At 34.5% G+C, this 26,069-nt stretch overlaps 1 protein-coding gene across 8 annotated transcripts in view; it reads left to right on the forward strand.

Moving 5' to 3' along the window:
- LOC108977687 (segmentation protein cap'n'collar) overlaps positions 1-26,069 on the forward strand; it is a 144,377-nt gene that overhangs the window by 23,286 nt on the left and 95,022 nt on the right. For 7 of the 8 annotated variants that reach the window (XM_018947507.1, XM_018947505.1, XM_018947504.1 and 4 more), the window contains exon 3: positions 4,404-5,888. The exons of the other annotated variant lie outside the window; for it this stretch is intronic. In XM_018947507.1, coding sequence (XP_018803052.1) covers positions 4,920-5,888 — 969 coding nt within the window. In that variant the 5' untranslated portion in view covers positions 4,404-4,919. The remainder of the gene's footprint in view (positions 1-4,403; positions 5,889-26,069) is intronic. 8 annotated transcript variants of the gene reach the window in all.

The raw sequence follows: 26,069 nt of genomic DNA on the forward strand, positions 1-26,069 counted from the left end.
ATGCCATAAAAAGCATCATCCGTTCAACCGTAACATTCAACTGCCACTGCGTAATTTCTTCTTCATCCTCATTCATCGTTTTGTTTAAAGCAGCTAAGAATATTTTTTTACCTTTACTCTTACTTTAGTAAAAAAACAATAAAAATTTTATATACACATATGCTATACTATATATAAAAGCAATGGAAAAGCTAAAAAATTTCTTATAATTGTATTTGTATTATTCCAGAATTTTGCATTCTTATTAAATTAACACCTTCGCTCGTTCAAAAGAAATTGTACATTAAAAATAATATCAATCTAAAAATAATTTATTTATTGGAAATTTAATTAAAAAGCAGATTAAAAATAATCTTTTTTACATGGAAATATTTTTATGGGAAATAGCGGAAAGGCAGTAAAGATATTTCGTTTTCTAGTAATATATGTACATATGTATGTATATATGTATGTATGTACATGAAATGACCTTGAGTTTTTTTGCGATTAGAAAGCCACTCTTGCTATGTCTGTTCAAAATTATTTGTATGTCATTATGATCAATAAAAAAATTGAATTGAAGAAATTATGCACTGAAAACAATTCCTACACCTACATGATAAAGTGGTGCATCCTGGTGACATTGATCCTGACTCTCTTGGTGGTCTGAAAAAAAAAAAAAAAATCAAAAGAAATTCTTAATCAGTAAAGATGCTATTATAGTCCCTATTTCTTTCAGGGAACAAGAAATTTTTTTTTGAAAAATGGTGACTGCCTGAAAATAAAAATAATTTTTTACGTTTTTTTTTTTTGAAATTCCTGAATTTTTTTTTTAAATATTCAAAACAAAGGATTAAGGATTATATAACGATAAAGCATAAAGGATTATATAAAGAAGGTTCACACAAAATTCCAGTAAATCGATTGTATAGAACTTGAGATAATGCCGGTACCGTGTGGAAAAAAGTAGTTTCGAGAAAAACGCGTTTAAAAGAGTGAGCCTACCTACCTACCGTGCTAGGTACTGCGTCACTAAAGTAACTACAGCTCTTAAAATAATTTTAGTTTTTAAAAATCTTTTGGAGGATATGTTCTTAAGGGTCTAAACTTTAAATGTATGAAAAAAAATCGAATTTTTCAACATTCTAGAGTAGAATACCCACTTAAATTAAATTTGTCTTGTACAGAATATACATAAATCTGAGATGATTTTCATAAATAGAAATGAATATCCATACAACTTGGAATAAGATTCATTAATAATTTGTCTCATAATAATCAATATAAGCAGTTATTTATATTTTCGCTTCACACGTAGACAATTTTCATGTACACAAAACAGTCCGGTAGAGTTTCATGAAACGTGATTCTTTTTAAATATTTTCAATAAATTTATTCCCTTTTGGTCCAGCGAACACAACGCTGATATAGTACTTTGCTAGAACGATCGATTTTCTCTATTATACTATTTGTGATGTTCATCTTAAGCCTGCCGAACGGTGACCACTATAAGAAAATAAGTTTTTTATATTAGGCGTAAAGTAGGGACAAATAAAGTTCATTAAAGGAAGCTCAAAAATTATTCCCTTGCTTGTGTTAAGTTCCAACTTTTTGACGGAACTTTCAAAATAATAACGGACGGATCAAAAATGGTTGATGCAGTAGGTTCTGGTATCTATTCCACAGAGTCCATTGAGGTTGTCAGCATACTGAAGTATTTTTCAAGAAAAGCTTCTGATATGTCCAATAACATAGGGTAAAGCATAAGGAATATCAGTACGAGTATTTACTTCGATAGACAAGCGGTAATTATTGCTTTGAGGACGTCCATGGAAGAAAGTAGATGTTATGGATGTTGGGAAGCGGCTGAATATACTATATACTGTTTCCTGGGTCATAAGAGCATTCCGGGAAATGAAATAGCTGATGAGGTTGCCAAAAGTCCCAACAAAATTCCAGCTCGTATTAAACTGAACCTCCATTTGGCATTTCAAAGTTCCTGAAGTTTTACATATGTATGACATGACATGTATCACGCAAATTCTCAAATTATAATAAAACACAATTGATGCATTATAGTCGACCGTATTATCTGCGCCCAAACCATTTGGTGCTCTCAATGTCCGTTATGCTCTTCATGGACAACCATTCAAGGTTTGTCAAAGGCTTTCTTTTCTAGCCGTAGCTGCGATAAATACTGTTATAAGGCAGGCTAATTTTTCAGCTTATGCTCTTCTTAAAGTCAGTGCCTCGTTTTAGTAGCTAAAAGTCTACACTTCAGTAGTAGGACCTTGGTTCTCTTGCATGTTTGGGTCATTTCTGCTTTGTTATCTTGCTGCTTGTTTTTGAGTTCCATGTGCTCTGAGCTACTTGTTCAAAATGCATTTAAAGCTTTCTTTTGTTCGTTCCCAGCAGACATTGATTCCGCCCCGATTCGTGTAAAGAGGCTCCACTTATGTGGTGTCGACAAGGCATGTAATGCCGCCTGACTATCCGTTTATATGGTTGCCTTGTTTGCTGTATATATATGGGGTGCTCATAACATGTCATAAAGCAACGTGAAATCATAAAATCATAAATTTGTTTACTATTATAACAAATTTGTTGTTGGATTGCATACTAAAATAAGTTTACGCAAATACAACTCTGAACGCTATGTTTTCGGATCGTTATAACTTACAAGGTGCGTTCCAAAGTAAACAGGAGAAAAGAACAAATGTTTTTTTTTTCGGAAAAATCAATTTATTTTATTCATGGTCTCCATCTGCTTCAATACAGCTTTTTGCAAGGCCCAAAAGCATTTCGAACGAAAGTTTTAGCTCGTAGGCCGGTATGGCCGCCAGTATGGCGGTGCAAGCCTTTTGAACGGCCTCTACGCCTGCATAACGCTTTCCTTTCATGGACAAATGCAGTTTTCCGAAAAGGAAGAAGTGGCACGGTGCCATACCAGGTGAATGCGGGGTGTGGTTAATGGTTAAAATGTGATTTTTGGTTAATTAATCGGCCACAAGCATCGATCGATAAGAGCAATTTTTGGTCGTCAGTTTATTTGTGCGGAACAAACCGTGCATACACCTTTGTAAGCCAAAATGCGACAAATCTATGTTTTATAGATGTTTAATTCCATTTCCATGAATTTAAATGATGATTTCGGCTGATTTTTGATGAATTCACGCACAGTTTCGATTTATTTTCCGGTGATCATGGATTTTGATTGGCCCATATGTTGATCGTCATTTATGTCCTCACGACCACTTTGAAAGCGTTGAAACCACTCGTGTACTCTGCTACGGTATAGGCAATCATCGCCATAGGCTTGTTTCATCAATTGAAACATTTCTGTAAAAGTTTTACCAATTTTAAAACAGAATTTAATGTTAACTCTTTGTTCGTAGCTCATTTTCGCAGCCATAACACAAACATACTGACACTTAAAACGCAATAATTTCACTTCCAATCAATGAAATGTCATGAAATTTTTACTGAACAATCGATAAGGATAGCAGATTCTAAGTCGACATATAGATGGCGCCACTAGGGGACGGTCTTGTACAACTCTATGAGACTGTGTCAAACGCCTAATATTATTCAATAGAACTTCACAGGACTTCTCTATACCTGTCACTTCCGATTGGAAGATACTGTCTGAGTTTTGGATTGAAAGAGAGAAGTTACAAATATTTAAAATTGACTTATTGTGCTCTAAATGGTAATATATGGCCTAATCGCACTTTTGAAAGCTAAATCTAAAGTTTAATTTGGTTGTTCTTTTCTTCATTTCCTTAAATAAGCATACTTAGGATTTTCTTTCATTAAATTCTTCTGTTTTTATACGTGTGATTTATATTACGTTAATCCTAATTCTTTTGTACATTTTGAGTACTTTCGTAGTACTGGAGTTCCCCTTGAGCTCGTGGCACGTGGCTAGTGGTATAATTTTTCTATTCTCAAACACGAGGAATCCTGTCTTCGTTCTGCTGTATAAGAACCATTATTTCTGTCGGGTCTTTAATTTTGTTGTGTGTTAACCGGAAATATTCAACTCATAAATAATTTAGATACATCCCGACAGCTTAATATGAGCTATTTTTGCGCTCAGCCGTTGTTGAGGAAGGTCCCGTCTATTCCATTCTTGGTCACAACACTTCCTTACACAATCATATATAAAATTTTCATTAACGTAGTCTCATTCAAATATCATTACTTACTGCACGCCTTTTGCGTGAGCGAAAACATCAAGCATCCTTCACTTGTCACATTTGTAAATAAATTGCTCGCATTCATAGCTTAATTATTTTTACATATTTCGTATATATTATGTCCAATCACATTTATGTATATATTGCCTAGTACATACGTTTAAACACACATGCGCATTTATATACATATATATTTATTTAATAATTTTCTCTGATCTCTTTCAGCGCTTTTAATTAATTGTGGGTTAATTGCGATTTAACGTTGCGAGGGATAAAGAGAACGCTTGTGTGCACCAAAAACAACAAATAAAGATTTAAAAGAGCAACAACAGTAAATCCATAAAGCAATTTGTTGTACAAAAACGACTGCAGTAAAAGTCAGAAACAATTAAACATTGCGCCAACTGAAATCGGGGCAGATTCGTAACACCCCCGAAGAACAGAAAATTATTAGATAATCACATATTTATGGTTTATTTCAAATCCGACTAAATTAAAGCAGCAAAGTCAAAGCACCAACGCACAAATTAACCTCAAATTCAAGGCAACGCGCCGCGGCGTCTGCGTTGCCGTCGCCGTCGACACTGAAAGCTGATTGTCACAGTTAGACTGTGACATTTCACACACTTTTCGGGGGTCGGAGGGTAGGGGTGACACGTGGTTGCAGGAGTCTTGCGCTCACCACAGCGTTAAATAACTACGCTAGTATTACCGTTAGCGCTAGCTTCACAACGGCTCAACATGATATCGAACAAGAAATCGTACGCCATGAAGATGCTGCAGTTAGCATTAGCCTTGAGCTTGCTGCACGTGGATCCGGATAATTTCCTACAGCAACGCCTGCGCAATTGGGATTCACAGTTGGAGTTGCGCGATGGCGATGGCTGGGAGCTGGAAATGTTGCGCGCCGTGCCGATGGTGGAGTATCCGTATGCGAATCGCAAAACTATGATGCCACTCATAGAGGATCTAATACGCTACGATCGTCAACACGATGCCACACCGCCGCAATATAACGTAACCGCTTACATGTTGAATGTGCAAAATGATGGTGGCACCAATCAAACCGCCACGCTACCGGAGCTGCAGGCAACAACGAGTACGACAACGAGCACCGCTAGTAGTGTGAATGTGGCCGGTGCTGCGGCCTTGGAACAGGCTGCTAATGCGGCTGCGGCTGCTGCGGCGGCCAGCACGAATGCCAGCAATATGGGTTTGCCCGCTTCGGAGTTGGATGTGTTTCTCAATTCGGAGAACTTTCAAGATCAGCGTTCGGTATGGGAGCAGAACTTGGCCGATCTGCGTGATTTTGGTGATTTGGCCGTCAACAATCCCTACGCTGGCTTACCGCTGAAAGATGAGCCGCACAACAACACCTATATTGATGTTAATTTGGATATGTTTTTTCCGAGTTTCGCGAGCGCAGTGGCGGGCGGTGTCGCCGTTAAGGAGGAAACAGTCGGCGCAGGCGCATTAAATGATACTTTTCCCGAACCGGCCGATATTGCTAGCATTAAAACCGAACAGCTCGACAAAGAGGAGCAGGAATTTGTGGTAGAAAATGAAGTGGCCACCTCCTCAAGTGCCAGCGATGAAACAGCGCCCAAGATTAAGAAAGAAACGGAAAATGGCGAGGATAACATGCAAGCGACAGCGAGTGAAGCATTCGATTTGAGCCCATTTATCAGCCAATTGGATTTATTTAAAGAGGTAACCAAAATATTTTTGAATTTATTTACAGTTGTAATTGCCAAAATGTTGCGAGTTTGCTGTTGACCATATTGTGGTTTGAGGTTCTACATTCTGTTTTGACATGTTTATTGTATGTAGCTACATTGGTTGTCAATCTGCTCATCTAATGTACCGTTTTCACTGCATTAGTGAATGCAAATTTTAGCTAGGTCTTCGGCAAAGTTCAGAATGAGACGTAGAACATATTTCGATTTTTTAGAAAAAATACCGGCCGGCTATAACATATGTACTTACATATTTGTATTGTTATATTTTCTTCATGCGACTTTTTAACATAATTGAATGTGACAAGCTCTTTATTAATTATTATGCTTGATATGATTTTTTAACCTTTTAGATTTTAGTATGTTAAAATTTGCAGTTATTAAAAATATTTACGTAAAGTGTATCTATCTTTACTTTAAAGAACTTCATATAATTACGTTTTTTTAACTTTTAACTTAATTCATGTTGACTTTAGTTTTGTTCAATAGAAATGTTTAGTTATGGTATATTCTCCACTACAGTCAAGAACCATATATGATTTTATTAAACTGCTTCCTCTTTTATTCGAGGCCGATTTGCTTTGAACAAAGAAGAACAGTTTATATCGTTGTTCAATATTTTTTGTTATTTTATTCTCGTATACACTGCAGAGCAAAGCAGGAAGCATTTGCAGTCAGATGAATTAAAACAGCCAATAGGACAACTTTTTTTCCGCAAAAATGCAGCCAATTTTATATAATTTTTCTTCGAAGAATAATGAAAATATATTTCGAGGTTCATTACTGTTTTAAAGAAGAAACACAGAAACTTTAAATTTCATGGGAATGTTTCTTATCATTCGAAAGAACATTCTTTGGCATTTATTTTTTGAAGATTATCTCTTCCAACTGCTGGCCGCGGTTACGTTTCAGATGGTTCATCCATTGAGTCCAAATTTCGATGATTCTTTCGAGCATTCGACTAGTAACTGCCGAATGACACTGGTGATGTTTTGCTCCAAGGCCAGAATCGAAGCATAGACTTTAGACCTTACTTATCCCCACAGGAAAAAGTATAACGGTGTGATATCACACAATCTTGGTGGCCAATTGACCGGCCCGAAACATGCAATTATCTAGTCACCGAAAGTGGCGCCGTCCTTTTTAGCTTCGGACCTTCTTCAATTTAAGATCTCAAAGTAAAATGCGCCAAGTCGTACCATACGTCAGTCCGAGTTGCTGCGAACGGCGCCGAATCGAATCCACGGTCTCTGTGGTCACCCTCAGCTACGACTGCTATATTTTCTTCACTGCTTTATTTTCTTCACTGCGTGCTAGACGTGGTTTATTCGGTCAAATATTATCCAATAATGAAGGCTGCGTCTCAAGATGGGCGATAGTTTCTCTTATAATATTTGAAAAGATTTTAATAAAAAATACTGTTTTGTAATATAATCTTCACAATACTGTGTTTTTATAATTTCTGTTTCTCAAGTTCCCAAAGTACTTATGTAGACACACCGCCTTTACAACCCTCGTATGCAGTTCAACTGGTTCTACTTGCGTAAATATGCTAACTTGACTTTCCAAATCAATAAATTTATAAATATAAAAGAGAAAAAAAAAAGTTTCCTACAACAAACATATTCATAACCTAGAAAATGTCTGTTTAACATAAATTTATTATCACAGATTTTGCACGATATTGCAAAATGTCCATAACTTTCTAAAATTAGATGCAAGCAAAAATAAAAAAAAAATTGCGAAAATATTGCATTTGGGTCAACGCTAATTGACTATACTAAACTCGTGCTGAATTGAGTTAATTTTTTATATAATTTTTTTTTTGTTTTTTTTTTCCACCCCGCCGCGGGCTGCAACTGATTCAACGTTTTTCCATAATAAAACGAATTTTTTAAAACGTTTCAGCTATTTATTTGCATATATTTGCATTGAACTCAAAGAAAGAATAACAAAAACAGCAACAAAAAAAGAAAACAAATGCAAAATTATACACTTAAAAATACAACAAATACACATGCAAAGAAACGAAAATAGCAGCCAGCAAATTTATCTTCAAAGCGTTCGCCTTAACGCGACGAATCAAGAACATCCAGTCGTTTAGTCAGCAAGTCGGTCAGCTGCAGTCGCGAGCTGATGCTGATTTTTCTTCATAATTGCCAATGCTTTACTGTTGCTACTGCTGTCGCTATCGCTGCTGCTGCTGTTGTTGTCGTTGCCACTGCTGTTGCAAAAGTTGGTGACAGGCTCGCGACAACAATTGTTGTTGTTGGTGAAACAAAAATGCACACACTTTTATAAAATATAATTTTATTAGCAAATGCGTTAATTTCACGAGTAAGTTTGTGTACAACCCGGGAAAAAGTGGAATGTTTTAGTTTTTCTGAATTTTTTTTCCAATACTAGTCCTTTTCCTGGGTTTTTGTATTATGTTTATGTGTTTAAGGGGTTACATTTCTAAAAACGATTTTTTTATTGTCTCCTTTAATTCTACAACATCTCTAAAATATTGTCCTAAATTTTCAAAAAATTGATCCGAGTAATAGTTTCGGAGCTACAGCCTTGAGAACTTGTGGGCTCTAGGCTAGCTAGGCTAAGTGCACCGTCTTTAAACGCGTTTTTCTCGAAATTACGATTTTCAAGTAGGTTGAGAAGATTTATCGAGAACTACTCAACCAATCTTCAAGAAATTTTGCAAAGGTCTGTGATTCTTGAATACTTGGACGAATGATTTTTTTCGATTACAACTATTAATAAAAAAAAAAAAAAAAAAAAAAAATTTCGCGGAATTTCCACTGAAGAAATTTTAATTTTTTTTTAACAAAAATATCTGCAAAAATTCCAATTTTCAGTTTTTTTCCTTCATCCAAGTTCTAAGCTAAGGTTTTACGTAGAAACGTATTTTTTCGCTTTAGTTGATCCTGTATGGAGTTATCAAACTCGGCCAACGCGGGCGCATCTTTTTACAGGGGGATCACTGGCGTCGTAATGGCCGAGTTTAATATATTTTTCCAAAGAAAAAATTTCAGAAATTTTTTTGTTAATAGTGTATGTTTGTAACAATAAAAAATCTAATAAAATATTTCATCTTTTTTATGAGAAAAATATGCCGTTTTTCACCGAGAAAACCCTCGTAACTACTTAAGGCCATTCCTAACAGGTAATTTTTTGACGTTCTCACAAATTAATTGACCGATTATCAGTGTATGTGTCAAGGTTTGTCGTGACCGGTTAAAATTTACCTATATAATATAAGCTAAGACAAAACTGGTTATGAAAGTCCCTACAACGGTCTTTCAGTAGAGGGTATATAATTCTACAAATACAGAAGGTTTGACAGCTACTGAAGTTATTAAAAACACTGCTTTAAAGCTTAAGTCACTGAACTAGTCCTCAAGAAATGATTAAAATTCTTCTGATGCTTTTTTTAATATTCGATAGATGTGCGCGGTGTATTGGGGAAGCAAGTAAGTTGTCTTTGCTGAGTTCGTCAAAATCTAAACTAAAAGAACGATCTTTTTGTCCAAGAAAACTGTTTTTATTCGCAAATATTCCTCCGATTCAAGATTCGCCATAGCTACAACGACTTTTCAAAAGTTCCATTGATTAATTAGGTGCCACTTTGAAACTAGTCTGAAAAGTTACAGAACAGAACCAGTCTCCTCTTGGCCGCCTTCGTTTTGATACATATTTGATTAAGTGCTTTAAAGTATGATCTACATAAATATATTAATTTGTACAAATGTACCCTAATGCAGTGGTGTTCGTAGACAGGTTTGTCGTGAGTTCCATCGTTTCGCCACATTACGCACATGCATTGTCTGATATTTTTCAGGGTAATTTTTGGGTAATATTTATTTTTAACATTCGCGAGCCAGCAAAATGAAATAATTGCTTAACACTTTTTCATTAATGTGGTGAAAATAAAAAAAAAACGTCGCAAGGTCTATAATTTATAAGTTGTAATATGCAATGAGAATAATTTCAGAATTTCACCATGTGCAAGTAAAAATTTCTGTAATGCCTGAGCATTAAAAAAATATTATTTATGTGTCATATATAAATATATGTGAGTACATACATGTTTGTATGCCAATATATCTACTTATGTGGAATAAGAAGCCGCCGATATGTCTGTCATGTCTCTTCAATGTCTCTTCATTTGGCAAGTATCCGAATATTTAGATCAAATTTTGTTGACGTTGATACTTGGATCGGGCCGAGTCATTAATTCAGAGTGTTATGTTAATATTAAGGGCAATGACTTTTCAATTGTAATATATTTATATATTGTCACATAAATTAGTAACTACCTTAAAAGTAGTATGCAAAATTCATTTCCCCATTAAAGCAATTGCTATTTTTTATATGGTGATTTATGAAGATAAAATTCGGTAGAATCGTCATACTAAACAGTGATCCATTTCGAGGTTCTCTACTTTTTTAAAGAAAAACACATTATCGTTCGAAAGAATATTCTTTGGCTTTTATTTTTTGAAGATTATACATCAAATGTTGGCAGCGGCTACGTCTCAGATGTTCTACCCGTTGACTTCAATTTTCGATGACACGTTCGATCATTTCGACTGGTAACTATCGAATGACACACGTGATAGTTTGCTCCAAGGCCGGAATCGAAGCAGGACTCTCCGCATAGACTTTAGACTTTACATATTCCCATAGAAAAAAGTCTATTATATCATTCGATCTTGCTGGCCAATCACCGATCTTGCTCACCGAAATGATGTCTCAATAAATTGATGCCGAGACCACGAGCTTCAACTTCAATGATCACTGGCATCATTTTTAAAGGAATATAGACCGTTGATTCCACCGACCCACAAACCGTTTTTTTTTTCTGGATGAAATAGCAGCTCTTGAGTCTCTTTTTTTTTTTTTTGACATACCCATTGAGTCGGAAATGGGTCTCATAGCTGAACAAAATTTGGCTCGAAAACGTCGGATTTTCCTGAAACCTTTCAAGGGCTCATAGTCAAGGTCGATCGGTTACAGTTCTTACACAAGCTGTATTTTGTACGCTTTCAATGTAAGATCTCAACGTAAAATGCGCCAAGTAGTTCCATACGTCAGTCAGCGTTGCTGCGAACGCAGATGAATCGACTCTCTTCAGTCTATTGAAAAGTGTCCCTCCTTTGGATCACCTGTTATTTGAAGTCGCACCGTTCTAAATGTATCAATATACATACTTACATATATGATGTATATCATTATTTACCAACTATTCCAGCATTTCCTCGATCAAAAGGAAGCATCGACAACTTTTGCGCTTCGCTGCGGAAACTTTTTTCTCTCTAATCACCTCATGGTGTGTTTGCTAGCATAAAATAAATTATTCATGCCACTGTTACATTAAGTACTCACCCCTTTTGAAAGTTATTTATTCGCAGCAGAATTGTTTGATGAGTCGTTGACGTTCTGTTGGCAGTTTGAAAGCATTTCATTTGATTCGAAGTGTGGAAAGCCAATCAATAGATCCAACTTTGCCTACCTGCATTTTCGATAATTTCCATTCCGCATTATCTATCCATTGTTATCACACACATGCGTGCATGCGTTATTGAAGCAAGAAAATATTGATGTTCAAACGTATATTGAGGGCGAGTGACTTCACTCTCGGTCATCCAATATTAAAATATCGATTTTTAGCCCATCAAGTGCTGTGCTTACTTTGTGTTGTTGGTTTTTTGTTTTTACAAACCTCAGGTGTTTGTATGTACATATGTATGTATGTAATGGCTTACTGTCGTGGGATGCATACATTACTCATATTTTAAATATACACCCACATACTTACATTGTAATATATGTTTATATTTAAATTTATCGTGTCTCTGATATTTTTCTTTCACTTTTTTATTTTTTTGTGTGGCAATGAATCATGGAAAACGTAGTTTCACGTTTTACAGCTTTTACATTTATCGATTTCTGATTTGTTGTTGTTACTACTAAAATAATAATCGTTATTAATTGGCTTTTCATGTTCTCTTTTCTGTCTTATTTAATTTTGGTTATGTATTTTATTACTAAATAATATTAATTTAGTTCTGGTCAAATATTGTTTCCTTCAACGTTTATACTCCAACATTCTCAAATCTCTGTTGATATAGTCTACGGGATATTGTTGAGTACTGCCATCGATACAGTCCTCAATGATTGTTGTGAGAACTCCATAGGGTCTTTAGAGGCAAGCATGATTCGTTCTCGCATTGCAGATTTGAACTCGTAGTTTATCTGAAATTTATGGAGCAAATTATGAGAGAGATTCCATTACGGAGTACTAGCATTCCCTACAGTATATTCACAAATCTTCACTAAACTCAGTTCCTACTACTCGCATACAAAAGATTTTTGTTCCTTCATGCTTCTACTCAGATTTGGAAACTAAATTGCAGGGTTGGTTTTCGCCAGGAATGCTACCTAGTTGACAGTCTTTTGTCGGATACAAATCTGATTTTCATATTAAATCTGAATTACCTCTGCTTTCCGTAGATCCGTTTTGCGATGTTGTTGAAAGTGTTTGAGCTTCTTATACTTTTTTTCAGTATAAATGTCATCTAGTGGTCAGATATACATATACTATAACTCTTTGAAATCTATGTTCATTATTCTTTGGGAAAATTACTATTCAAAGACGTACACAATAATACTGCTGAAGGGACTCATCCAAAAAACGTTCTCAGAGAAATTACAGTCTCCTTTAATTTAATTCGAAGGCATTTTATTAATTTTTCTGTGTTCTAATTAAAAGGAAAGTGTTTTACCTCTAAAAACTACCCTCGAAACGAAACAGAACATCCTCATGAATGTACCAATGCCATAAAAGACAATTCAAAATTAGAATGGAAACCTATGTAACTCACCTTACGGTTTGAACCTACCTAGAACTTCTATACAGAATTATTATGTCATCGTATTGTACCAAGCAAAACAAACTTACGAATTTATATCCTCAAAAAAAAAAAAAAAAATAAGGACGCGGTCAGCCTAACTACAGCTTTGTGCAAAATTTTACTATAACGTATACATAGTTATAAGGGTGATAAATTTCGAGGTTTCCTATTAAAACAAAAAAAAAAAAAAAAAACACAGAATCAACTCTTTCCAATCTTGGGTGTGGCTACGTCTCAGATAGTCTATCCGTTGAGTCCAATTAATTCTATGATGTTTTGATCTAAGACCTGAATCGAAGCGGGATTGTCCGCATAGACTGTAGACTTTACATATCCCCACAGGAAAAAGTCTAACGGTGTAATACCACATGTTCTTGGTGGCCAATCGACCGATCTAAAACGTGAAATTATATGCTGGAAGTTGCGCTGCCTTGTCGAAACCAAGTGAAACATACAATTTTATCTAAAATAATTTTAATTCCGAATTGCGGTTTCATTTATTATTTTTTATTTATTTTAGTGAATTTCAATTTTAACCGCAACAAAGCTAAATTATCCAACAATTTCACAGAGCTTTTGCGCTTCGAAATGATTGCAAATGTTTACTATTTATGTGATTGACTATAATTTAAACAAGAAAATATATTACGAGGGTTGCTATAAATGTTTCTATACTTGGGCATATGTTTAAATTAGCACATTATTATAAATACAATGCAACATTTTCAACAGCCACTGTAGTTACTAATGCTTAATTACTTTCTTTGCTGCTAAGCTTTGAGTTAAATTACGCATAGTTCGGTTTTAGCTAAGTGGCGAGCGTGCGAGCAAAGCTCAGCGATGACAATGATATTCGTACCGATTTCGCAAAGGTTAACCAGTACTAAATATGTTACATACAAACTTACTCAAATAAATACCTATGCATGTGAACGCGTGTATGTTTGTATGTATGCTTAAGCGATTGCACAATATTCATTTCTGTGACACGTTTGTGTGGTGTCATTAAATGTGATTTTACTTGAAAGCTCAGTAAGCAACCAACGCTCATTTCTGCGCTTATTGTAACCGTGTCCGTGGAGGCACAACAAATAATATTTTTAGAAATAAATATATAGTAAATACAAGTATGTAGATGTATCTATTATAGAAAGAACAAGTAAGGAAAGGCAAAGTTCGGGTGCAACTGAACATTTTATGCTCTTGCAACTTGCAAAAGCCAGAAAAATTTATTAAAATGTAAAACGACAACATAAGGATCGGAATCTGAGCAATTTTATATATACATATACTCTATATAACTCATACACTGACCGACATATTCGGTATAAGGTTTGTTAGTCAAACAAAAAATATTATATATATTATATGGCAATTGGGGTAGTATCGAAAAATCTTCCCTGGTTTTCATAAAATACCCCACATATAATCACCAATCATATGAAATAAAATCAGACGAATGTTCGAAAATCTTGATATTAGTTATATGCGGACCAAGTAAAATTTTCGCCCCCATTCTGTCCATTTTAGGCACAACGATACACTGTTATGAGCAAAACACACATTCTCATTCGATATTAAGTCACCCGGTAGTTCGAAAATCTTTATATTATTATTTTTTGATACAAAGAGCTACTATTATCAGGAAAATATTCTCTCTGAATTTCGATTTTTATCGCATTCATTGACCTATATTTTCCGTCAAAAGTCAACTATATATACTTGGGTCTACATCAACGGTTACTAGGGGCTTGAAACGTCGTTTTTCAAATCTTTTCGCCCAATTAAAGTCTTTAGCTATTGTTTTTTATAGCTTTTCGAACAATGGCGCTTTGTGGGCGTGGTAGGGGTCCGATTACGCCTATCCACGAACTCGATTTTTTTTTATAATAAGGAACCTTCAACAAGTTTCGTCAAGATATCTCAATTTTTATTCAAGTTGCAGTATGCACGGACGGATGGACGGACAGATTTTACAAATTTCTTATAAAAACAATGCAATACTAGGGCTTCACTTCGGAGATAGTCGAGGCTTGAATCCTTTGCTTGAAGATAAAAAGATGTAACTTTCCCGGTGAAAAAATAGACATATAATATAGCAGAACGACTTGTTTGCTTTTTATTTGAGATGGAAATTATTTTTGAAAAAGAACCAAAACCAAATTCAAGAATATAACAGTGAAATTCCCCATTTAGTACAGTCATAAACACAATGTTTTTTTTTTAATCATTTTCATTTAATTTATTATAATTGGACAGGAGTACGTTGTAATGAGCGAATACGGACACTATTTTGGTAACATTTCGTTTAAATTATCTCTGAAAAACGGACAAGATTTCAAAAAATTGACGCCAGACGCCATAGCCTTGCCAGCCTACTGTTGCGTTTTTCCTAGCCTTGGAGCGGGTTCGTTGTTTCCAGTCCACTCGGATGACTGTCTATTAGACTTCAGAGTGAAATAATATAGCCATATTGTCGCAAAAATTCGACTTTCTTAAGCTGGAACATTTTCAAAGTTGGCTAAGAATTAACAACTCGTCGTTGTTTTTGGCCGAAAATGAGCCCGCGCGGCAGCGACTTTGCACAGATCTTTTTCATCTCCAAATATTCGTGGATGATATGACTAACACGTTCAGTGATATCTTTACAGTGCTCGCTAACTCGAACAACTTCAGTTTATGGTTCACTGTTCAAAATGATAGAATTCGCAAACTAATGATCTGGCAGTTTTAAAATATATGTACGCGCCTTTTGAAGGTTAGGGTTAACTAAAAATCGTATATATTTTAGAGTAGCGAGATCTATGTGTCAGGCCACGGACTTCTCTAATGACTTTTTATGCTATAATAAATGTACCTGTGAAGGGTATTATTTCGGCTCTTCCGAAGTTAACGTGTTTTTTTATTTAATTATTATTTTGATTCAAAGTCAAAATACATTTATTTTATTTTATTTATTTTATAACCAAGTAAAGTAGGGTGAAGTTTCTAAGAAAACAAATAGTTGTTGATCTGTATGCTGTATCGTACATATGTGTTTATATTAATTTATTTATATGTTATATATATATTTATTATTATATGCCTTGGAAATTTGCGAAATAATACACATTTTAGTGTCCGAAAAAGAAATAACGAAATAAAAAAAAAACTGTCTTATAACCAACAACCGGCAATTAACGATCACGCATACATGTCGCTGTACAGAAATATGCACATTCATCAAAAATGCATATGTACCTAAGATAACAATGGCTTAAAAATACATAAACATGAAAGTTTGTATTAAGAAATGATTTCGTGTGTACGGAAATATATGTACATACATAGATGAGTAAATATGTGTGTATGTAAGTGGTCTTAACACTAATTAACGCTCCACCTGTGCCTTCCATTTATGGCACTCAAGTGTGACAGAGTTTTGTTCAAATGTCTGTATACCCAATAAACATTTTGGTTTGAGCGCCATTTACTTAAAACTTTTATTTTTGAAAATTAAAAGCACCAATGAAACAATACTCGTGCAGTTCCGGTTCAATGCATATGAGAGCACCGAATCAGCGTTATATTAAATTGTATTTTTGTTATTAAATAAATGATATTTGTATAATGTTTTCTAAGGTATAATTATAGACACGGATTCTTACATGCATGTATTAGTGTGTGAGCGTTCTTCCGTCGACTTGTTGTTAGTTTGTTTCTCTACTTTTACTGTCCAGCTTCAACTAAATTTTAATTTGCTTGTATCTTATATTTTAGTTGGCTTAGTTTCTTACTATTTTCGTGTTTAGTGCTGCGTAGTAGCGCCTTCATCTACCTGATCGCACCAGCCAACGAACTCTGACGAAATTTTGGAGCCACTAGCTTTTTGACTTGCAAATGATTCATTGAACTTTCTTAGCTCATTCTCCATTCTTATGCACATGTACATTATACTCGTACATACACGTGTTTTGCAGTCTCTTCTTCGCGTTCTATTTTCGAGTCAAATCTCATTTTACGCTAAGTCGCTCTTTCTTTCGGTTTTTTGTTGTATTTTTTACACCTTTCATATTTTATTTATGTCTTACAGTTTTGTAGTTTTTTTTATTGTTTTTTGTTTTACTTTTTTATGTTCTTTATTTTTTTGGTGTTTTTGCGTAAAGTTTTTTTACTTTTTTACTGTAGGGTTTTGTGTTCTATGCTTTTACTTTGCGTTTTTTGTTTTTTACCTTTTTTGTATCGTGCAAATTATTTTCGTACATAATATCCCCTTTGGCGTGTTCTTTATTGTATACAGACCAAAATTTATGCGCCGTCCAGACGTTTTTTCAATTTCTGCGAGCTAACAGCTGAACAAATGGCAAAACAAAAACCTGAACTTTTATTGAAGCTCAACCTATTTTTGTTATTGAATTTGGGTAGAGCTTTCACAAAAGTTCAGTTTCTTAAGTGATTTTGATTTACATATTGCAGACAGATCATCGCTGGATCTGCCCATTGCTTGAAAAATTCTGGTTTTGTTAGATAGGTAAGTAGGTAGGTAGGATCGCAGCACTGTTGTCTTTCGTTCTCAATTAGCTGGGCTGGGCATTTACAGAGGAATTAGAAAATTGTTTCCTTGCTCCTTGTTGTAGGACATACCTATTTTGGACGCATGTTCTCCAAATGGCTAGTGCCCTATTATGGTAGCTGTTACTTTGTAGATACTTTTCCTAAACCTATTTAATAAGTCGTTAGGTCTTCTCTTATCATATGTAGGTCATAATTGTTTAGTTATAATACATTTTGTTATGTTTTTCCATCTGTTATTGGCAACTTGTTGAAATTGTTTATTGATCTCTCTTTTGATTTTGATCGATCCTAGTGGGCTTGGTATTAGCTCCGCCTCGGATTCGTTAAGGAAAGCTCCTAACTTTGCCATCTCGTCTGCTTTTTCGTTGCCGAAAATGTTTCTGTGGCCGGGAACACAGATCAAGTCGGGGTGGAGCTTGTCTTTTATTGAGCTCAGTGCTTTCTTGCAATTTTGAACTATATTGAAATTTGTCATGGGCGAAGACAAGACCACGAGCGCCGCCTGGCTTTCTGTAAATATTGGTGCTTTACGTATTCTCTCGTGGTTGTCTAATACAGCATCGCAGGCCTTTTCTATGCCCAGTACTTCCGCTTGGAAGATGCTAGCCGAGTTCGGTAGGCGGGTAGAGAGAGAAATGTCTAGATCAACATAAAATACCCCCGTGCTTACTCCGCATTCCATTTTGAACCCGTCGTTATATACTGAGATGGTATCTTCCTACCCTATTTAGCCTCTTCTCCATTCTCGTCTAGAGGGTATCCTCACCTGGAAGTGTCTATTGAAAACCATATCATATTGTTATATAGAATAATATTTTATAGTATTTTCTATTTTTACCCTTAACTTATGTAATCAGTGGCATCAACATTTGTCTATCGTTCTCTTATTGGCTGATCTTACTGTCTGATGAAGTTTTTTCGTAACAGATCCATTTAAAAAGGTTTGTCTTTGGGTGTTTTTTAGACATGTGATTTTCAAGAGGAAATATGGCGGGTCTAATTTAAAGTTATGTCAAAGAATTTAGTTTTATTATAAACATAAGGTTTTTCCATTATAAATTTTTTTTTTTTAATTGTTGTGTCGGCAATAACGCAAGGCGTCAATCATTTTAAGCTTAACTACGTAGACAAACGATTTCACATAATCCCACAAAAAATTGATTGACTGTATTGCATATAGCAGCGCCGTCTTGTTGGAATCAAAGTTCGCCCACATCAACATCGTCCAATTCCCTGTTAATTGTAGCAATGTGGTCGGATGTAATGCCGTCTCGGCAGTGACTAATGTATTATCCCCACTCCAACTGTGAAGATTTTATTTATTAATACCTTTTATATTGCTTAGTTCTTTTTAATGGCGCTAGAGAGAGCGTAAACCAAATTTTCGTGTGAGATTCGGAATCGGTTTCAAAATCCTTATTTTATAGTTATTGGATAGTAGAATATAGCTAAGAAGAAAACAAAAATTTTCATATTTTTTACTCTGTTTTTTAAGGAAAAGCATTTAATTCTGTCTATCTCTCTCTCTATCTCTCTCTTTGATACTGTTAGCAGCTACAAAAAAGTGAACTTTCCAAAACGGATTATTTAAGTGATTACGTGGGTTTCCTCGGGTAAAAAACTAACAGCCTTTTTTTTCAAAAAAAAAAAAATTTTCTCATTTAAAAAATGAAATATTTTATTATAATTAACAAAGAAATTTTGAAAATAAAAAAAAAAAATTTTTAAACTCGGTCATTGCGCCGCTATTCGCGGTGAGCCCTCAGGAAGACGAAGCCCCGCGTTGGCAGGATAACTCCTTACAGGATCATCTAAAGTGAAAAAATACGTGGTTTAGTTAAAACGTTAACTTAGAACTTGGACGAAGGAAAGAATACTGAAAATTGGATATTTGGCAGACATTTTTACAAAAAAAAAATTAAAATTTTGCGAATTTTTTTTTTTTTTAAATAGTTGCAATCGAACAAAATTCTTTGTCCAAGTCTTGTATTCTATTGTATCTCAAAGACCTGTGTAAAATTTCATGAAGATCGATTGAGTAGTTTTCGACAAATCTTTCCAACCGACTTCAAAAACACAGTTTTGAGAAAAACGCCTAGCTAGCCTCGAGCGTTAAGATAAGTTCTCAAGGCTGTATCTCCGAAACTATTACTTGGATCAACAATTTAGGACAATAATGCAGAGGAGTTGTAGAATTCAATAAGGCAATAATAAAAATTAAATTTTTTTAAATCCGTAAACCCATGTAACCCCTTGCAATTCTTAAGTCTAGAGAGGACATTGGTGCTCAGTCCAAGTCAGTAGTTACCTGTAAATAGGTGTCAAGGTGTAATGTTGTTGATTCCATGCTACATTCTGTAGTAAATATTTTATAATTTATGGTTTGATGGTGAGGTTCAATAAAATCGATCTTTCCTTATTCTTAATCTTCATTTGGGAGCAATTATTGAAGATACAATTATCGGCTGGCTTATCATTTTGGAACCCTGATCTTTTCAGCATTTGGTATGGTCTACTTATTTTATTTTAGCAAAACCTCGATTTGAAGGTTTCAAGGCGTTTAGCAACTTTTTAACTATTCGAATCACTTCCTGCGCCGTTTTTCGCTAAACGAACCTCAACACTAAGAATGGTGAAGTTTCATGGTTGTATATATTTATGAATTCTTTTCCTCTCTATAAAGTTTAGCCCGACAATAATGTTAGTCACTCCCAATTAACATATACTAAGTGTTCTTATAAATATTACATAAATATTTACATATGTGTATGTATGTATGTAATTTAATTAGTTTTCCTATTTTTATTTACATCGCTTCTACTACGTCGACAACCACTTCCATTCAGTTGATAAATTCGCAGAACTCGACTTATTTATATTTACATAAGTATATTTACATATTTATATGGAAATAGCTCGAAAATCAGTCGCGTCGTCTGATTTTTTAATTATGAACTTCTACCAACAAGTCACCAACAACAATAAGGCAAACAAATATTTGCCAGCTTATGACCGATTTTTCCACATTTACACGCGAAAAATATTTTTGTATGCAAATTGATAAATTATCAGAGTAAAATAAAAAATAAGTTTATATTCGATTCTTGCTGACGTTTGTAAGCGCATTCATTGTTGGTAATTTTCACTGGCTCAATACTTCGCTGCCAATCAGGTGAATTTCGGCTGTCCCGCTCGGTTTTATCGGTGTGTCCACACAGTAAACGCTTATACATAAATATGAATTAATTTGCCTCAAGTTCGTTGATTGACTTAGAATTTTTTTTTTTTTTTTTTTTGTTTTTTTTTTTTTTTATAATATACTTGACAACAACAACTGAGTGTTTTGTACCGCTAAAAATTATAGATATTATTTGTATGTATTTCGTATGTACATAGCTATGTATATAATAATTTTTTTAATATTAGATTTGTACAAAAAATTGTTAATTTGTGTTCCATGTTTAATAACTTTTGGAGAAGACTTTCAGCGAAAATGTCTCTAGCGTAAATATGCACATTAGGGTATCCCTTATTTTTGAATTCACCTATAATAATTATTTGTTATCTAATTAAACAGTTATGTTATATTTAAAAACAAGATAAAACTTTAACTTCGAGTGTACAGAAACTTTAATACCCTTCACAGTTGCACTTTTTATAGCAAAAATATGTATAAAATTATCTTTATCTTGATTCCGATCAGTCAATTTCTATGGCAGCTATATGATACAGTGTTTCGATCCAAACAATTTCTTCGGAGATTTCATATTTGCTTTATATAATAATCCATGCCAAATTTCATGAAGATATTTTGTCAAAAGTTTTCCATATAAGCACTTGATTCCTATCGTTCAGTAATTATGACAGATATGTACACGCTATAGTGATAAGATATCGGCGATACCGAGAAATTAGCAGCTTCTTGAGGAGTAAAGCACATGTACAAAATTTCAGATCGATATCTCAAAAATTAGTTCGTGACTAGGAAATTTATTTTTGGTTTTACGCTCCTAAAAATATTTTTATTATTATTTTATATATTTCAATATATTAATTTTTTAATTCTTTACGAGACCAAAAAACAACTATTAACATAATTTGTGCAAATAAACTATAAATGTAGCTTGTCCTTATTTAAATCACACATCAAATTGTTGTTGCCATTAACTCATTAATTTCTCATTATCAAATTACAAAAACCATTAATTTATTGTACTATTTATTTACAAATATTCACACTTCTAGTTCTCAATATGTATGTATGTCATTTCTCCCCTATATCCCCTTTCTTATTGTGCTCTTTAAGGTATAGCAACACTGTTTTTGCCAAATGCATTCGTAGCTCATTCGTGAAAGAAAACATATGTTTTTACCGGCGTTTTATACACACCACACATTTTCTCTTTGCAATTCGCTTATTTACAATTTATTTATCTCGCCATCTCTCACCTTTACGGCGGATGATTTCAACACATGTTTTTGTTCGCTTGTTAAAAAGTTGCTGAATATAGATTGCCAATTGGACAAAAATTCAGCCATGGCAGCGGTGGATGGCAAAAGTGATGAGCTTTTACTTGCTTCATCTACTGGTCGATAGGTGGCGCTGTTTGCAGCTGAGGGTGTATTGTGCTTGACTTGGTGTTCTTCGTTGCTTTAACTAAAAACATTAGAAGAGAAAATGATGTCTAGATTGTCAGGGGTATATTTCTAATGCATTATCATTTTTTAGTTTAACTGTTAGTTTTTATGAATAGGTCCTACACATACTATTTAGCACATTAGTTGCTTATATTATCGCGTTGTTGGGACTCTCCTCTGTGAACTTCGAACGTATATTATAAATAATTAGAATCCTTATTCGGATTAATTGGGCTACCTTATCACTGGACATTACGTCACGTTTGATAGCCGTGTTAGTGTTCGGGATATTTTCTAGTTTTTCACTACTTTTGAGGTATTCGTATATAAACCTTGAATTTCATTCAAAGCTCAAAATTCTTTTTAGGGGAAAGAGATCACTAGATCTCTTGCGATTGATCTTGGGGTAAAAGGCTTTTGCAACAGCGTATTTACCGATGGTCCAACGCTGACCTACTAGAACACAGGAGGATACGGGATCACCGACCCGCTCCCATCCTATCGATAGCGGTTCTAGGATGTATAGCCTTGTTAGCAATTCCACTATGGCCTGGCAATTATATCAATATTTTCACAAAGACACTCGATGCTATTAATAACGAAGTTAGGCACTCCTCGACAAACCCTGAACGCAGTGTTAATGAGTTCAACACAAGTATCGCCGCTCTGCTATCTGAGTGAATGGTCATTTCTCTGAAGTAGATCTACCGCTACCTTAATGGCAGCGATTTGGCTTTTGCAGTGTCTTCCAATAGTCAGGAAGTTTGAAACTGTATTTGATACAGAGCTTCTGATAGTAAACCCATCCACCAAACTCCCCCCAAGCTTTGTCCGATCTGTAAAGAAGCTCTCTGTCTCTCTCCTTCAACGGCTTCTTCCCATCCACAACTTCCTCGTCGGTATATGAGTAGAGAAGGAACCGCCAGAGGTCGGTTTGGCGACTCCGTGATTCATGTGATCCAGTGTGAAGTCAAAGTGTGTGAGGATATCCTATTTTTTTTTTTAGTAGATATAAAATAAAACCCAAAAACTTTGTTATTTGAATACATTTTGAGGTTATGGGAAACAAGTGTTAATATGAAGTGAGATGTATGTATGTGTAACATGTATTTTTACCATTTTACATATTTCGAAGGATACGTACTTTTGCCGGAAACCAAGATCCACCTTTTTTAACCCTTAAAAATCATTTTATTTTATTTTAAATGTATTCCTGATTGCTTTTTTCTTGCGGTGTTAGACACCTGCTCATATTTGGTAGGTGCAGAATAGAGCATAAAAATTTTATTTTAGTTTAAAGCTGTGTTTTAATTTCTAGACTCTTGTAGAATTTCAAATTTCCAACGAGAAATCTTTAGATGTAGAAGCTTTTTATTAACGGTGGGCACTTTTCGTGAGGTAATGTCAAACGTGGATCACTTGGTTGGTTTTCCAGAAAAAGAGGTTAAAATACCGGTTGTATATATGGTTATATAATGAATTCTCTAAAAAAATTTTTGCAAGCAATTTTAACTGTTGACATACCTCTCACAATGTGTTTTAGGAAGTTTACCAGAAAAAGTGGTTAAAATGATAGTAATAATTATCGGAAAATGTGGTTATACTACCGGTTATACATATGGGCACCGTGAAGGGTTAAGATATGCCAGCCATTTTTTTTTTGTCATCGTTTAGTTGTATGTGTAGCAATTATTTCTCATTGGAAGGATGCTTGCATATATATAGACTTACAAACAGGCACACATGTATGTAAAAAAAAACATGCATTTATTTGCCATACACATTCTTTCGACACTTTTTCTCAAATGTATATACATATGTAACTGGTAATTTAATAACAATTTCTTTAATTGTTATGCGCAATTCAGGTAGCCAAGTAGTTGGCTATCAACCACACACTAAACCATTAAATCGCACGCCTCCCTGCCACCACACTTCTCACCGCGCAAGTTCCGTTAATTGCCATTGTTCGCAATCGAGTTGCAAGCGACCAGCGTCCATCAGCTAAACAACAAAAACAAAAAGAAAATGTGTGTATAAAAACCATAAAGCAAGCATTTTTAGTTCAATACAATAAGTAAAATGACTACATACACACAAACACCCGTATGTATGTGAAATGCGGTAGTAGAAATGTACATTTGCTATTTTAAATACTTTTTATGCTCAGCTTATGTTTTATTTGCATACATGCATTGCCGTATGGTTTTCTGTTTTTATTGCCACTCGGGTTTTTTGTTTCAATTACCATTTACGGCTGCTTCTCCTACTTCATTTCTATGCAGTTACGCCCATTTTATTGTGCCGTCATTGCTGTGTTCGTTCGCATGCTTATTCCTGCCACTTTGTCGTTGGTAATCGGTATTTTTTTGCGCGCTAGTGCTGCCACCTATTCGCTGTTGTATAACGTCAATGATTTTGATTATCCAACTCAGGCTTTCAAATGACTTCCGGTACAAGGCGGCGCTTAATTTGAAGTCTTCTTGTTCAGTAAGCGTAAGTAGCTTGATTTGAATATTATCGCAGGCACTTCAGTGAAATTAACAGCCTGTTTTCGTTGAGGCGTTACATGAGTTCCCTCGGGTACAAAACAATATTTTTTCAGAAAGTTTTCTCATATAAAAAATTAAATATTTTCTTAGAATTTTTGATTATTACAAATATACACTATTATCAAAGAAATTCTGAAATTTTTGGAAAACAATATTTAAAAAAAAAAAAACAAGATGCGCCTGCGTTGGTAGGATAACTCTTTACAGGATCATCTAAAATGAAAAAATACGTGTTTAAGTTAGAACCATAACTTATGGCTTGGACGAAGGAATAAAAATATGAAAATTGGATTTTGGCAGACATTTTTACAAAAAAAAAGTGAAAATTTCGCTAATTTTTTTATTTTTTTTTGAAATAGTTGTAATCGTAAAAAATCCTTCATCCAAGTTCTTCCTTAAGAATTATATCTCAAAGACTTGTGTAAAATTTCATTAAAATCTCATGAAGATCGGTAGAGTAGTTCTCGAGAAATCTTGACAACCGATTTCAAAAACACAGTTTCGAGAAAAGCCCGATTAAAGACAGCCTTGCTAGCCTCGAGCGCAAAAGTTCTTAAGGCTGTATCTCCGAAACTATTTCTGGGATCAACTTGAAAATTTAGGACAATATTCTAGAGGTGTTGTAGAATTTAATAAGACAATGAAAAAAATTTTTTTGAAACCAGTAAACTCATGTAACCTCTTAAAAGCGTTTTTCGGAAAACCATGACGATCGGAGAGAACGATTTCTCCGAAACGTCTGGTTTGCTCAGCTCGAAATTTTCATGAGACCTTCATAGTAATATTTGTCAGCTAATCATCGAGGAAATAAAATTTCTTCTAAGAAACATGAAGCTGCCACTTTATAAAATTTGTTTTCTTTTTGTTGTTTTTTTTATGTGTTTTCGATTATTACCCGCATTCATCTGTAGTAATAATACTTTTGATTTGATTTCTGCATTCAGCTAATTTTAGGCAAACAAATTTCCTCACTCTGACACCTCTTTTCGGAGGTAAAATTACACTTTTTAGATTTTTAATACAAGATTTGTATTTCTATTTAGAATTTTTGTGCTTTTCAACACGTGGCAACACTGCTTTAATACGCACACCGTTTGCCTAACCGCAATTACTGTCATAAACATAACATACATATGTGTGTACATACTTATGAATGTAAATAGTGCTCGACTCGTCGTTTGTGTGGAAATTGCTGCGAAAGTTCACATGTCAAATCGATTATGGGCGTCAACAAAATATTCGCAATGTGTCTAATTGATTACTGCAACTGTCATCGAACCACTCGCTGATGAGAAGTAAACATTATAATTATCCAAAAAACTACACATTGTAGTATGTGAGAAGGTAGGCCAACAACTGCTGCCGGCGAAAGCGCAGTTATAATTTATGTGGCTAACTGTAAAAAATTTAATAAAATATGTGGAGGCCGTTTTGTGAGAATTGTGATGAGCTATAGTCTAGATATTTTGAAAATATTTTAAATATTTTTTTACTAAATTT

Source organism: Bactrocera latifrons, unplaced genomic scaffold, assembly GCF_001853355.1.
Source record: "Bactrocera latifrons isolate USDA-ARS-PBARC rearing strain unplaced genomic scaffold, ASM185335v1 scaffold_94, whole genome shotgun sequence".
Lineage (NCBI taxonomy): Eukaryota > Metazoa > Arthropoda > Insecta > Diptera > Tephritidae > Bactrocera > Bactrocera latifrons.